This window comes from Salmo salar, chromosome 05 (genome assembly GCF_965601325.2).
Source record: "Salmo salar chromosome 05, fSalSal1, whole genome shotgun sequence".
NCBI lineage: Eukaryota > Metazoa > Chordata > Actinopteri > Salmoniformes > Salmonidae > Salmo > Salmo salar.
Window position 1 is genome coordinate 86,214,340 of NC_138295.1, and position 13,635 is coordinate 86,227,974.

At 44.6% G+C, this 13,635-nt stretch overlaps 1 protein-coding gene across 2 annotated transcripts; it reads left to right on the forward strand.

Moving 5' to 3' along the window:
* Positions 1 to 334: 334 nt before the first annotated feature.
* Positions 335 to 12,945, forward strand: LOC106596819 (2-hydroxyacyl-CoA lyase 1). 2 transcript variants are annotated; one of them, XM_045719174.1, is made up of 17 exons: positions 335 to 601; positions 933 to 1,037; positions 1,147 to 1,187; positions 1,515 to 1,595; positions 1,759 to 1,831; positions 2,019 to 2,096; positions 2,269 to 2,363; positions 2,676 to 2,788; positions 4,172 to 4,307; positions 5,677 to 5,782; positions 9,211 to 9,294; positions 10,171 to 10,272; positions 10,533 to 10,687; positions 11,577 to 11,735; positions 11,879 to 11,986; positions 12,127 to 12,313; positions 12,437 to 12,945. In XM_045719174.1, the coding sequence occupies exons 1-17, from the start codon at positions 551 to 553 to the stop codon at positions 12,467 to 12,469; spliced, it is 1,707 nt and encodes a 568-aa protein (XP_045575130.1). In that variant the 5' UTR covers positions 335 to 550; the 3' UTR covers positions 12,470 to 12,945. The 2 variants fall into 2 exon arrangements, with proteins under 2 accessions (XP_045575130.1, XP_045575131.1); XM_045719175.1 differs by lacking the exon at positions 9,211 to 9,294.
* Positions 12,946 to 13,635: the final 690 nt, after the last annotated feature.

Sequence of the window (13,635 nt, forward strand, 5' to 3'; positions counted from 1 at the left end):
TATTTTCAACCAACTTTTTGAACCTATTAAAAATCATAAAATGTGTTTTCTTTGCATTTATAACAAGTTTCTTGTTTTAAATTTTGATTTAACAATTTTAAAACAAGATGAACAGAGAACAGTTCTTACACTTTCTATGAAGTCCATATCTATAATGCATACACTCAAGTCATACACTCATAATGACTTAATTGAGTTAAGTGTAAGTGCAGTTATAAACACATAATGAGACCTTGTTATGTATTTCTTGCAATAAAAAAAGAAAAAGGCTACTAGTTCATACATATTCATAACTACTATTGTACGGCTCATGTGATTGGCCCTGAACCCGGAAGTTGTATTAACGGGTCATGCTTTGGGCAGCAGTGTCAAAAGTCGTCCAGTCACTCAACTTTGAACTCTGTGCTGTTAGTGGCTATCGAAATATCTATCGATTGTAGCTACTCATATAATGCATTTTGTAATGCGGACAAAAACAAATGATTTGCAAGATATCTGAAAACGACGTATAAGCTATTGAGTATCACGAACAGATTTCTGGACAGTAATAATGGAAGACGTGACAGGCGCTCAGCTCATTGCTGAGGCACTAAAAGCTCAGGTGAGATATGTGCAATTTATATAAAATAGTATTACACTGTATAACGGTATTGCTACGATTTGGTAAATAATATATTAGTCGCTGATCATGTCCTTGGCAGTGACAATGTAGCACTAGGAGTTGTGAAAGTGTGTCAAAGGTCATTGCACTGGTATAGCGAACTATTATTATCGTTGTAGCAAAACATTTAGAAGTTTATGTGGATGTTTGTTAACATATTGAATAGCATATGTTAACACCCCTGTTGATGCATGCCAAAGTGTGTGTCAATGCAAAGAACATCTAAACTACACTGTAAATTCATACTGTATCTTCATGTATCTCTCTGCAGAATGTAGAATATATGTTTGGAATAGTTGGTGTTCCAGTCATTGAAGTGGCTATGGCAGCTCAAGCCTCAGGAATCAAGTATGTGGGAATGCGCAATGAACAAGCCGTAAGCCACCTTTTATTTTTATGAATTCAGAGTCTTCCCATTACATTTTTTCATGTGAATTGGTTGTGGGGACACCAGTAATACTGATGTGGTATGTGTCATCCAACAGGCTTGCTATGCTGCGTCTGCTGTTGGTTACCTCACTGGACGGTAGGAGGATTGTCATTATAAGAGAGCTTTAGAGATACTGTCTCGCCTCTCTGAAATCCCTGACCGATGTCGATACATTGTTAATGTGGGAAGCAGCCCGTCTGCCTAGGGAGACTACTCTCTCCATAAAATACTAAACCAGCTCTCCCCAAATCATGGGATATTAACTAGCCGTACACAGACTTGTGTGTGAGGGTCAGTTTCATAGCTGTTTTACATTGCTAATTCTGTCTGTCTGTCTCTCTGTTTGTCTTCCTGTCTTACTACCTGTTCCTCTCTGTCTGCTTATCTTCCTGTTTGTCTGCCTGTCTGTCTGTTCCTCTCCAGTCCAGGGGCGTGTCTGGTTGTGTCTGGACCGGGACTCATCCATGCTCTTGGTGGAATGGCCAACGCTAACATGAACTGCTGGTATGTTAGAACTCTACAAACAGAAGGCCCTTGTACTCATGTTCAGTGGTCCTTCCTTTCAAAAGAAGGGATGCTATCCTTACACTGCAAAAAATGATCTGAGGACTCCAAACTATCTCCGCTTGTCAGTTGATGTCATTGTTTGATACCACACTCTCTGTAGGCCTGTGATTGTTATTGGAGGCTCCTCCGATCAAAACCAGGAGACCACTGGGGCGTTTCAAGAGTTTCCACAGGTACTAATTCAACCATGAGGTTTCTGACTATTGATCATTAGGGGGTGGTTTCCCGGACACAGATTAAGTTTAGTCATGGCCTAAAAAGCAAACTCATTAGAGAATCTCTGTCCAGAAAACTGGTCCTAGCAGTTTCATTGCTGAAAGAGGACATCATTTGTTATTTGTGGTCCTCTTTCTCTGTCAGGTGGAGGCGTGCAGACTGTACAGTAAGTTCTCAGCTCGGCCCAGCAGTCTGGATATGATCTCCTCAGTGGTAGAGAAGGTATACAGTCTCTTCTGACTCCCTCTGTTTAGTCCTCTTCATATCATTTGGTATCACCTGCAATTGTCTGTTTTCTGACCTCTAATTTTCCAGCTTAGCAAGGTAACTTAAGTGCGTCAGAAGAACACAGCCTTAATTGATTCTGAATGGAAGGGTGTTTGGTCTGTCTTAGGCAGTACGCACTAGCATGTATGGAAGGCCTGGTGCTGTATACGTAGACATATCTGGGGACATGGTCAATGCTAAAGTGGACAGGAGCAGAGTCAGGTTGGTGGCTACCACTGTCTTTAATCCATTTAAAATGTATACTAATGTGTTACTGTTGAATATGTATACCTCTGACTTCACATCACCATAGTCATTTTGATTTTATTTTGTTCTACCTTTTAACATCTGAAGTGAACAAGAAATGACCAGATTTTGTTAAATTAGTTAGAAAATATAGCACTATATCAAAGTATTCTCATCAGAGAATAGCAATAAACCTAGATAGACCTTCATGATTTATTTACGTATGCAATAAAGTTGATGGGTAACATGTTTAATTTTTGACCAATTCTTTCCTATTTCCTTTGTCAGAGAGGTGCCCTGTTGTCCACCTCCTCCAGTGAGTATGGCTGACCATATCGCGATCACAGAAGCACTGACTGTCCTAAAAGGAGCCACACGGCCTTTACTTATCATTGGGAAAGGTAGGCCAAACGGCCTTTACTCATCATTGGGAAAGGTAGGCCAAACGGCCTTTACTTATCATTGGGAAAGGTAGGCCACACAGCCTTTACTCATCATTGGGAAAGGTAGGCCACACAGCCTTTACTCATCATTGGGAAAGGTAGGCCACACAGCCTTTACTTATCATTGGGAAAGGTAGGCCACACAGCCTTTACTTATCATTGGGAAAGGTAGGCCACACAGCCTTTACTCATCATTGGGAAAGGTAGGCCAAACGGCCTTTACTTATCATTGGGAAAGGTAGGCCACACAGCCTTTACTTATCATTGGGAAAGGTAGGCCAAACGGCCTTTACTTATCATTGGGAAAGGTAGGCCACACAGCCTTTACTTATCATTGGGAAAGGTAGGCCACACAGCCTTTACTTATCATTGGGAAAGGTAGGCCACACAGCCTTTACTCATCATTGGGAAAGGTAGGCCACACAGCCTTTACTTATCATTGGGAAAGGTAGGCCACACAGCCTTTACTTATCATTGGGAAAGTTAGGCAATGCTTTTTATTAGCCAAACCCAGAACTAAAATCTTGTGGAATTGCGTCAGGTACTTGATTCAGTTCTGTGGGGAGATATTAAGAGAAAGATACTAACGTGACTTGTGAAGTCTTCACCTACACTCAATAGAAACTCTCTGCAAGTTTCAGGCAAGTTTATGGGCCAAATGTCCCCATCCCCTTCTGACATTGAAAAGATGCGAGCACCTGCGAAATCGTGATTTGTCCAAATGATCAGTAGTGAAAAATCAGCGTACCAGAACAGAGTTGCTCGTTGGTGGCAGGTAGCCTAGTGGTTAGAGCGTTGGGCCACTAACCGAAAGGTTGCTGGATCAAATCTCCCGAGCTGACAAGATAAAAATCTGTCGTTCTGTCCCTGAGCAAGGCACTGTTCCCCGGGTGCCGAAGATGTGGATTAAGGCAGCCCCCGCACCTCTCTGATTCAGAGGGTTGCATGCGGAAGACACATTTCAGTGGAAGGCATTCAGTTGTGCAACTGACTAGGTATCCCCCTTTCCCTTTCCCTAGTTGCCGTGTCCCAGTCTGTTGACAGACTCTACTACCAGTTATGTTACGTGCGTCTGTCCAGGACTGATCAGTAGCCAGCTGAAACGCACTGTAACACCTATAGCACTGTACCAGGGTTCAGCTGAAAACAGGACCACGTTCAGTAGACAAAAGTTGTGGACACGATTACTCATTCTACCTGTCAGAGAGGCATGTTTGTTCTACATGCTATATTTTTATCTGAACATTGCACAACGTTGTGTTCAGCTGAATGCATCCCAGCTGGAAAGGTCAGTCTGTTGATATCAGTTTGGCGGTGCCCTCTGTCTGTTTCCCTCTGCAGGTGCAGCCCATGGAAGAGCAGAGGGGGCTCTGAGGGAGCTGGTGGAGGGGTGTGGCCTGCCCTTCCTGCCCACCCCCATGGGTAAAGGGGTGCTGCCTGATGACCACCCCAACTGTGTTGCTGCTGCCCGCTCCAGGTCAGCCACTCCTTCTCTCAGCTGGCATCATAATCATGTACAAACCTTTGACTGTATAAGTAGGAACAGGATGAACAGACCAGGAGAACTCTGGGCCTTCCTGAAATCCCTATCTATAACTAGTCTCTTTTCATCACATTTTGTTTAATCGGATTGTGTTCTTTTCCCTGCTCTCCTCCTCCTCTCTTCCTAACCCTCCTCTTCCTATCCTCCTTCTCCCTTTCTATCCTCCTCCTCTCTTCCTAATCCTCCTCTTCCTATCCTCCTTCTCCCTTTCTATCCTCCTCCTCTCTTCCTAACACTCCTCTTCCTATCCTCCTTCTCCCTTTCTATCCTCCTCCTCTCTTCCTAATCCCTCTCCTACTCTCTTTCTATCCTCCTCTCTTTCTATCCTCCTCTCTTTCTATCCTCCTCTCTTTCTATCCTCCTCTCTTTCTACCCTCCTCTCTTTCTACCCTCCTCTCTTTCTATCCTCCTCCTCTTCCTATCCTCCTCCTCCTCTCTTCCTATTCTCCTCCTCCCTTTCTATTCTCCTCCTCCCTTTCTATTCTCCTCCTCTCTTTCTATCCTCCTCCTCTTCTCTTCCTAACCCTCCTCCTCCTATACTCCTCCTCCTCCTCTCTTCCTATACTCCTCCTCCTCTCTTCCTATCCTCCTCCTCCTCCCTTTCTATCCTCCTCCTCCTCCCTTTCTATCCTCCTCCTCTCTTCCTAACCCCCCTCCGCCTCTCTTTCTATCCTCCTCTCTTTCTATCCTCCTCCTCTTTCTATCCTCCTCTTTCTATCCTCCTCCTCTTCCTATCCTCCTCCTCTTCCTATCCTCCTCCTCTTCCTCTTCCTCCTCCTCTTCCTATCCTCCTCCTCCTCTCTTCCTATCCTCCTCTCTTCCTATTCTCCTCCTCTCTTTCTATCCTCCCTTTCTATTCTCCTCCTCTCTTTCTATCCTCCTCCTCTTCTCTTCCTAACCCTCCTCCTCCTCTCTTCCTATCCTCCTCCTCCTCTCTTCCTATCCTCCTCCCTTTCTATCCTCCTTCTCTCTTTCTATCCCTCCTCTCTTTCTATCCTCCTTCTCTCTTTCTATCCCTCCTCCTCTCTTTCTATCCTCCTCCTCTCTTTCTATCCCTCCTCCTCTCTTTCTATCCTCCTTCTCTCTTTCTAACCCTCCTCCTCCTTTCTTTCTATCCCTCCTCCTCTCTTTCTATCCCTCCTCCTCCTTTCTTTCTATCCCTCCTCCTCTCTTTCTATCCTCCTCTCTTCCTATCCTTCCCCTCTTCTCTTCCTAACCCTCCTCCTCCTATACTCCTCCTCCTCTCTTTATATGCTCCTCTCTTTCTATCCTCCTGGTTCTATGGTCTTGGTTTGGACTGCAGAGCTCTGCTCCAGTCTGATGTTGTGGTCCTACTTGGTGCCAGGCTCAACTGGATCCTGCACTTTGGCCTTCTCCCAAGGTTTGACCCCCATGTAAAGGTCATCCAGGTAGGTCAAAGTTCACCAGTAGGGTTGCTTTTTAAATTTTATTTTCAGGTTTCCAGATTTTCTGCTTATTATGTTCTGATTTCTGGAATCTTCCAACAGGGATTTCTGGGAATTTTGGGAAAGTTGCCATAATTTTGCAACCCTTGTCACAGGTCATGTCGTAGTGTACTGCAGTTCATTGTAACCAGGTATAAATGTCTTTGAGTCAGTCTATTGGATTTAGTCTATTACCTATATAGCTTCTCTATAAGTCTCTTGTGGTCTCTCCAAATAATGTCATGGCTGTCATAGTGCTGTACAGTACATCTGGTGGTGGTACAGCACTAGGTGGTGTGGTAAATGGCCAATATACCACGGCTAAGGGCTGTTCTTAGGCACGATGCAACGCAGAGTGCCTGGATACAGGCCTTAGCCCGTGGTATATTGGCCATATACCTTAAACCCCAGAGGTCCCTTATTGCTATTATAAATTGGTTACCACATCATTCGAACAGTGAAAATATTTTTGGGGTCATACCCATGTTATACGGTCTTTTATAAGCCGGGTGGTTTGAGCCCTGAATGCTGATTGGCTGACAGCCGTGGTTTATCAGACTGTATACCACGGGTATGACAAAACATGTATTTTTACTGTTCTAATTGGCAACAGGTTTATAATAGCAATAAGGCACCTCAGGGGTTTGTGGTATATTGCCAATATACCATGGCTAAGGCCTGTATGGTATATTGGCCATATACCACACCCCCTTGGGCCATATTGCTTAAATATACAGTACCACGGCTTTAACCCAATCAGCATTCAGTGCTCGAATCACTCGGTTTATAAAAGGGAACGCTAAATATATATATATATATATATATATACTTTTTCTTGCCACTGTGTGTATGTATGTATGTGAACCCTTTGGAAATACCTGGATTTCTGCATAAATTGGTCATAAAATGTGATCTGATCTTCATCTAGGTCACAACAACAGACAAACACAGTCTGCTTAAACTAGTAACACACAAACAATTATATGTTTTCATGTCTTTATTGAACGCACTGTCAGTTAAAGCTTGGTCGCACATGGGTCTTCCAAATGTACAATGACCCCAAGTATACTTCCAAAGTTGAGGCAAAAGGGCTTAAGGACGACAAAGTCAAGGTATTGGAGTGGCCATCACAAAGCCCTGACCTCAATCATAGAAAATTTGTGGGCAGAACTAAAAAAGCGTGTGCGAGCAAGTAGGCCTACAAACCTGACTCAGTTACACCAACTCTGTCAGGAGGAATGGGCCAAAATTCACCCAGCTTATTGTGCGAAGGTTGTGGAAGGCTACCCGAAACGTTTGATCCAAGTTAAACAATTTAAAGGCAATGCTACCAAATACTAATTGAGTGTATGTAAACTTCTGACCCACTGGGAATGTGATGAAATAAATAAAAGCTGAAATAAATCATTCCCTCTACTATTATTCTGACATTTCACATTCTTAAAATAAAGTGGTGATCCTAACTGACCAAAGACAGGGAATTTTTACTAGTATTAAATGTCAGGAATTGTGAAAAACGGAGTTTAAATGTATTTGGCTAAGGTGTATGTAAACTTCCGACTTCAACTGGATATTTATGTATGTATATAAACTCAGCAATAAAAATAAACGTCCCTTTTTCAGGACCTTGTCTTTCAAAGATAATTCGTAAAAATCCAAATAACTTCACAGATCTTCATTGTAAAGGGTTTAAACACTGTCTCCCATGCTTGTTTAATGAACCATAAACAATTAATGAACATGCACCTGTGGAACGGTCATTAAGACACTAACAGCTTACAGACAGTAGGCAATTAAGGTCACAGTTATGAAAACTTAGGACACTAAAGAGGCCTTTCTACTGACTCTGAAAAACACCAAAAGAGAGATGCCCAGGGTCCCTGCTCATCTGCGTGAACGTGCCTTAGGCATGCTGCAAGGTGGCATGAGGACTGCAGATGTGGCCCGGGCAATAAATTGCAATGTCCGTACTGTGAAGACACCTAAGACAGCGCTACAGGGAGACAGGATGGACAGCTGATTGTCCTCGCAGTGGCAGACCACGTGTAACAACACCTGCACAGGATCGGTACATCCGAACATCACACCTGTGGGACAGGATGGCAACAACAACTGCCCGAGTTACACCAGGAATGCACAATCTCTCCATCAGTGCTCAGACTGTCCACAATAGGCTGAGAGAGGCTGGACTGAGGGCTTGTAGGCATGTTGTAAGGCAGGTCCTCACCAGACATCACCGGCAACAACGTTGCCTATGGGCACAAACCCACCGTCGCTGGACCAGACAGGACTGGCAAAAAGTGCTCTTCACTGACAAGTGGTGGTTTTGTCTCACCAGGGGGGATGGTCGGATTCGCGTTTATCGTTGAAGGAATGAGCGTAACACCAAGGCCTGTACTCTGGAGCGGGATTGATTTGGAGGTGGAGGGTCCGTCATGGTCTGGGGCGGTGTGTCACAGCATCATCGGACTGAGCTTGTTGTCATTGCAGGCAATCTCAACGCTGTGCGTTAGAGGGAAGACATCCTCCTCCCTCATGTGGTACCCTTCCTGCAGGCTCATCCTGACATGACCCTCCAGCATGACAATGCCACCAGCCATACTGCTCGTTCTGTGCGTGTTTTCCTGCAAGACAGGAATGTCAGTGTTCTGCCATGGCCAGTGAAGAGCCCAGATCTCAATCCCAGTGAGCACGTCTGGGACCTATTGGATCGGAGGGTGAGGGCTAGGGCCATTACCCCCCCTAAATCTCCGGGAACTTGCAGGTGCCTTGGTGGAAGAGTGGGGTAACATCTCAAAGCAAGAATTGGCAAATCTGGTGCAGTCCATGAGGAGGAGATGCACTGCAGTACTTAATGCAGCTGGTGGCCACACCAGATACTGACTGTTACTTTTGATTTTGACCCCCCTTTGTTCAGGGACACATTATTCCATTTCTCTTAGTCACATGTCAGTGGAACTTGTTCAGTTTATGTCTCAGTTGTTGAATCTTATGTTCATACAAATATTTACACATGTTTAGTTTGAAAATAAACGCAGTTGACAGTGAGAGGACATTTATTTTTTTGCTGAGTTTATTTTTTTGTGTGTGTGTGTGTGTGTGTGTGTGTGTGTGTGTGTGTGTGTGTGTGTGTGTGTGTGTGTGTGTGTGTGTGTGTGTGTGTGTGTGTGTGTGTGTGTGTGTGTGTGTGTGTGTGTGTGTGTGTGTGTGTGTGTGTGTGTGTGTGTGTGTGTGTGTGTTAGCCTTATCATTATGTGGTGGAACCTGGTTATTTCTGTTGTGTTTGACCAGTCTTCCAGCTGCTGTTACATGTGTCACGCATGGTGCTCTTCCTGTCATGTGTCGTTGCTGGTATGTTGTAGTAACGTTCCACGTACGTTATTTATGTCAAGGTTGATCTATGTGCTGAGGAGATGGGGAACAACATGCAACCTGCTGCTGCTCTCCTGGGGGATGTCAATGCTATTGTCAAGCAGGTAACAACTCAGTCCTGGGGGATGTCAATGCTATTGTCAAGCAGGTAACACAACTCAGTCCTGGGGGATGTCAATGCTATTGTCAAGCAGGTAACACAACTCAGTCCTGGGAGACGTCAATGCTATTGTCAAGCAGGTAACAACTCAGTCCTGGGGGATGTCAATGCTATTGTCAAGCAGGTAACACAACTCAGTCCTGGGGGATGTCAATGCTGTTGTCAAGCAGGTAACACAACTCAGTCCTGGGGGACGTCAATGCTGTTGTCAAGCAGGTAACACAACTCAGTCCTGGGGGACGTCAATGCTGTTGTCAAGCAGGTAACACATCACAGGCATCTAATATGTGCCCCATATCTGTATGTTACTTTATTGCTGGGTCCTGGTGGTCTGTAATGTCTTGTCAAGTCACATTTTATTTACAGTGCATTTAACAAGTCTCAATACACTTTACAAAAATAATGTTTAAAACAAATGTATTTTTTTTAAGAAACAAGCATTGATTATCCTGTCTGTAACAACTATTTGATTTGCAGCAAAGTATAAATGGAATTGAATTGGTACAGATGTAGGATCTTATTTGAACCAGTTTGCTACAGCAGGAAAATAATCCTGCAGCAACAGGAATGTGAATTATTATGTGGATTATAATAATTGGACATTTTTTGTAGGGGTTGATACATTTCTCATAGGGGAAAATCAAGTCTGAAATGTATAAGAGTAAAAACTTCAGAAGCCTTTTTAAACCTCAAATATACAACAAGTTTTACATGTCCTGCATTGCAGGAAAGTTCTCCTGCAACAGGGTGCTCAAATTAAGATCATACATCTGTACTTGATTCAGTTTGCTTAGTTTCTACTCCTCATCTTTACTTTCAGCTCCTAGAGTATGTTCATAAAGATGGCTGGAAGTATCCAGCTGATACAGAATGGTGGACCACATTGAAAGAGAAGATGGCTGCTAACGCAACAATGACAAAGGTGTGTTGGTGTGTCCGTCCGTGACCTGTGACCTAAGCAAGTTAGCCTGTGTGTCTGTATTACTGACTGTCTTTGTTATCTGTGAAATAACTTGACTTTAATCCAACAGGTAGAATACATTATAGTTGCCAGATCAATTCCCTCCTATTTTTCCAGCACCCGGCCTAGGATTCGAACCGGCCACCTTTTCGGCTACAGGTCCAACAACTTTGCTGTTTGGCTATCTACCACCCCTGTTTTGATTGTGTTTCTCTCTCCAGGCATTAGCTCTTCAGTCGACAACACCTATGAACTACTACCAAGTGTTCCACCACATCTCCCAGCTGCTGCCCCACGACTGTGTCATCGTGAGTGAGGGGGCCAACACCATGGACATTGGGCGTACCATGTTGAACAACTACCTTCCTCGACACAGGCAAGGCATGCCGCCTCACACAGAGGTCAAAGGTCAAATCCGCCAAGTATCCCGTGCCTTTTCCCTGTAGGCAAGTAGGAATTGGTTGTTGTTGTCCAGGGATCTGTTGATAGTTCTGCCTGGGAAGACTTCTCAATGTAGTGCTGCCTGACAGGTTGACTGGATGACTTCTCAATATAGTGCTGCCTGGCAGGCTGACTAGATGACTCCTCAATGTAGTGCTGCCTGGCAGGCTGACTAGATTACTTCTCACTGTAGTGCTGCCTGGCAGGCTGACTAGATGACTTCTCAATGTAGTGCTGCCTGGCAGGCTGACTAGATGACTCCTCAATGTAGTGCTGCCTGACAGGTTGACTGGATGACTTCTCAATATAGTGCTGCCTGACAGGTTGACTGGATGACTTCTCAATATAGTGCTGCCTGGCAGGCTGACTAGATGACTTCTCAATATAGTGCTGCCTGACAGGCTGACTAGATGACTATTCAATGTAGTGCTGGCTGACTGGATGACTTCTCAATATAGTGCTGCCTGACAGGTTGACTTCTCAATGTAGTGCTGCCTGACAGGCTGACTTCTCAATATAGTGCTGCCTGACAGGTTGACTTCTCAATGTAGTACTGCCTGACAGGCTGACTAGATGACTTCTCAATATAGTGCTGCCTGACAGGTTGACTTCTCAATGTAGTACTGCCTGACAGGCTGACTAGATGACTATTCAAAGTAGTGCTGCCTGACAGGCTGATTAGATGGACTCTCTTAGTATCTTACCCCCCCCAGATATTATTCCTTGCTTCCTACTTAACACACAGACACACACACCCCAACTAAGGTACCTTTATTCACACTCTGAGCTCTTATTAACGCAGCCTGGTGTGTGTGTGTGTGTAGGTTGGATGCTGGCACCTTCGGGACGATGGGGGTGGGTCTGGGCTTTGCCATCGCGGCTGCAACAGTGCAGAGGAACCAGAACACAAGCCAGAGGGTGGTGTGTGTGGAGGGGGACAGTGCCTTTGGATTCTCTGGGATGGAGGTGGAGACCATGTGCAGGTTGGTACAGTCAAGGTCTCTCTCACATAGCAAAACGTGGTTGTAGTAATCACTGGTCAGGTGCATAGGATAATTAAAGTGTCAACCCCCTAACCTAGTCATTGATGCTTTCCCTCGTTATTGATGCTTTCCCCTCTGACCAGGTATAAACTCCCGGTGGTCATCATCGTGGTCAACAACAACGGGATCTACAGCGGCGTGGACGCAGAGACGTGGGAAATGATGGGGAAGATGGGAGATCTCACCACTGTGTGAGTACAGAGGGGTTTGGGTTTAAAGGTCAATTTGGGACTGGGCCTACTCTGACTGGTTATGTCAAGGTCAGGATTCCCTCTAGTAAAGATATGTTGGTCATCTTGTCCTCGGTTCTCCACTCTCCCCTCCTCTCCAGAGCCCCCCCTGTGACCCTGCTGCCTGAAGCCCGCTATGACGAGGTCATGAACGCCTTCGGAGGACGAGGGTTCCTGGTGCGGACAGAGGAGGAGCTGCGTAGTGCCTTACAGCTCAGCCTCAGTGACTGGGAGAGACCTAGTCTCCTCAACGTTCTCATAGACCCCTCCTCAGACAGGAAGCAACAGGTAACTACAGGACAAATCTGACCTGACACCCCATTCCCTGGTCTATACCAGGCAAATTCAAATCTGGACGTCAAAGCCAGTTCGACTGACTGTCCATGGTCTGGCTCTGTCTGTGTCTCTTAGGAGTTTCCATGGCTAACTCGCTCCAACCTGTAGGCCCGAGAGGAGAGGCCTGCTGTATGGGACAGTGAGGAAGACCTGCTTCCTTCTGCCACCTGATGGAGAAATTGGGTACATCCCAAATGGCAACCTCTTCTCTATAAGTTTCATTCTCTATGGGCCCTGGTCAAAAGTAGTGCACTAAATAGGGAATATGGTGCCATTTGGTATGCAGCCCTTGTCAGTGAAGTTTCTCTCTATAACATGGTGTTTGGAGACAATGACAGCTCCTCTCTCTACCATGAGAAGGCTGCATGTGTTTTTGTATCTAAAAAAGAATCATATTTCTATGAAATATTTTAATCAAGTCACATTTACTACACGGCAGTATTATATTTTTAATTTTGGAAATTTATACCATGATTAATATGTAGATTTGTGTGAAAATGTCAGGTATAATATTTGTCTTTGGCTTGTTTACTATATTTGTACAAGTGTCCTTGAAAATAAACTTTGTTGCAGACAAACTGAAAGATATTAGTAGTTATTTTAGAAAATGATAAGTGATATCAATGTCTTTCAGAGCTGTAGACTAGAGGACTCTTTGCCACTTCCTTTCGGAGTAAAGGAAATTATTCTGTGTCCTGTTCATCTCCCCAGTCCCTCAGTCAGTGTGACTTGTCCCCAACAGTACCCAGGTAACTGCTGATATTACAATAGTATGGCCCTCCAGCTGAAAATAAGCTCATGTGTAGCATGTGGTCAACGCAACTCCTTCCTCAAACTAACCTCTTACCCCTCTTCAGGGTTCCTCTGTCAAGGAAACATCATGGCTGACATTGGTTAATGAGAAATGTGTGACATTCGGTTGGAATCAGTGGAGGCTCCTCAGGAGGAAGGGGAGGACAGTGAAACATTAAAGTGAACCTTTTTAGATAAAACTATACTAAATATATAGTCACCAAATAATCTATTCAAATACAGTGTTGCAATTTTTTATTTTACTAGGCAAGTCAGTTAAGAACAAATTCTTATTTTCAATGACAGCCTAGGAACAGTGGGTTAACTGCCTTGTTCAGGGGCAGAACGACAAATTTGTACCTTGTCAGGTCAGGGATTCGAACTTACAACCTTTTGGTTACTAGTCCAACACTCTTACCACTAGGCTACGCTGACGCCCCAGGTCAACCAATGAAGGTCGACAGTAGCCATAACAGCACTCT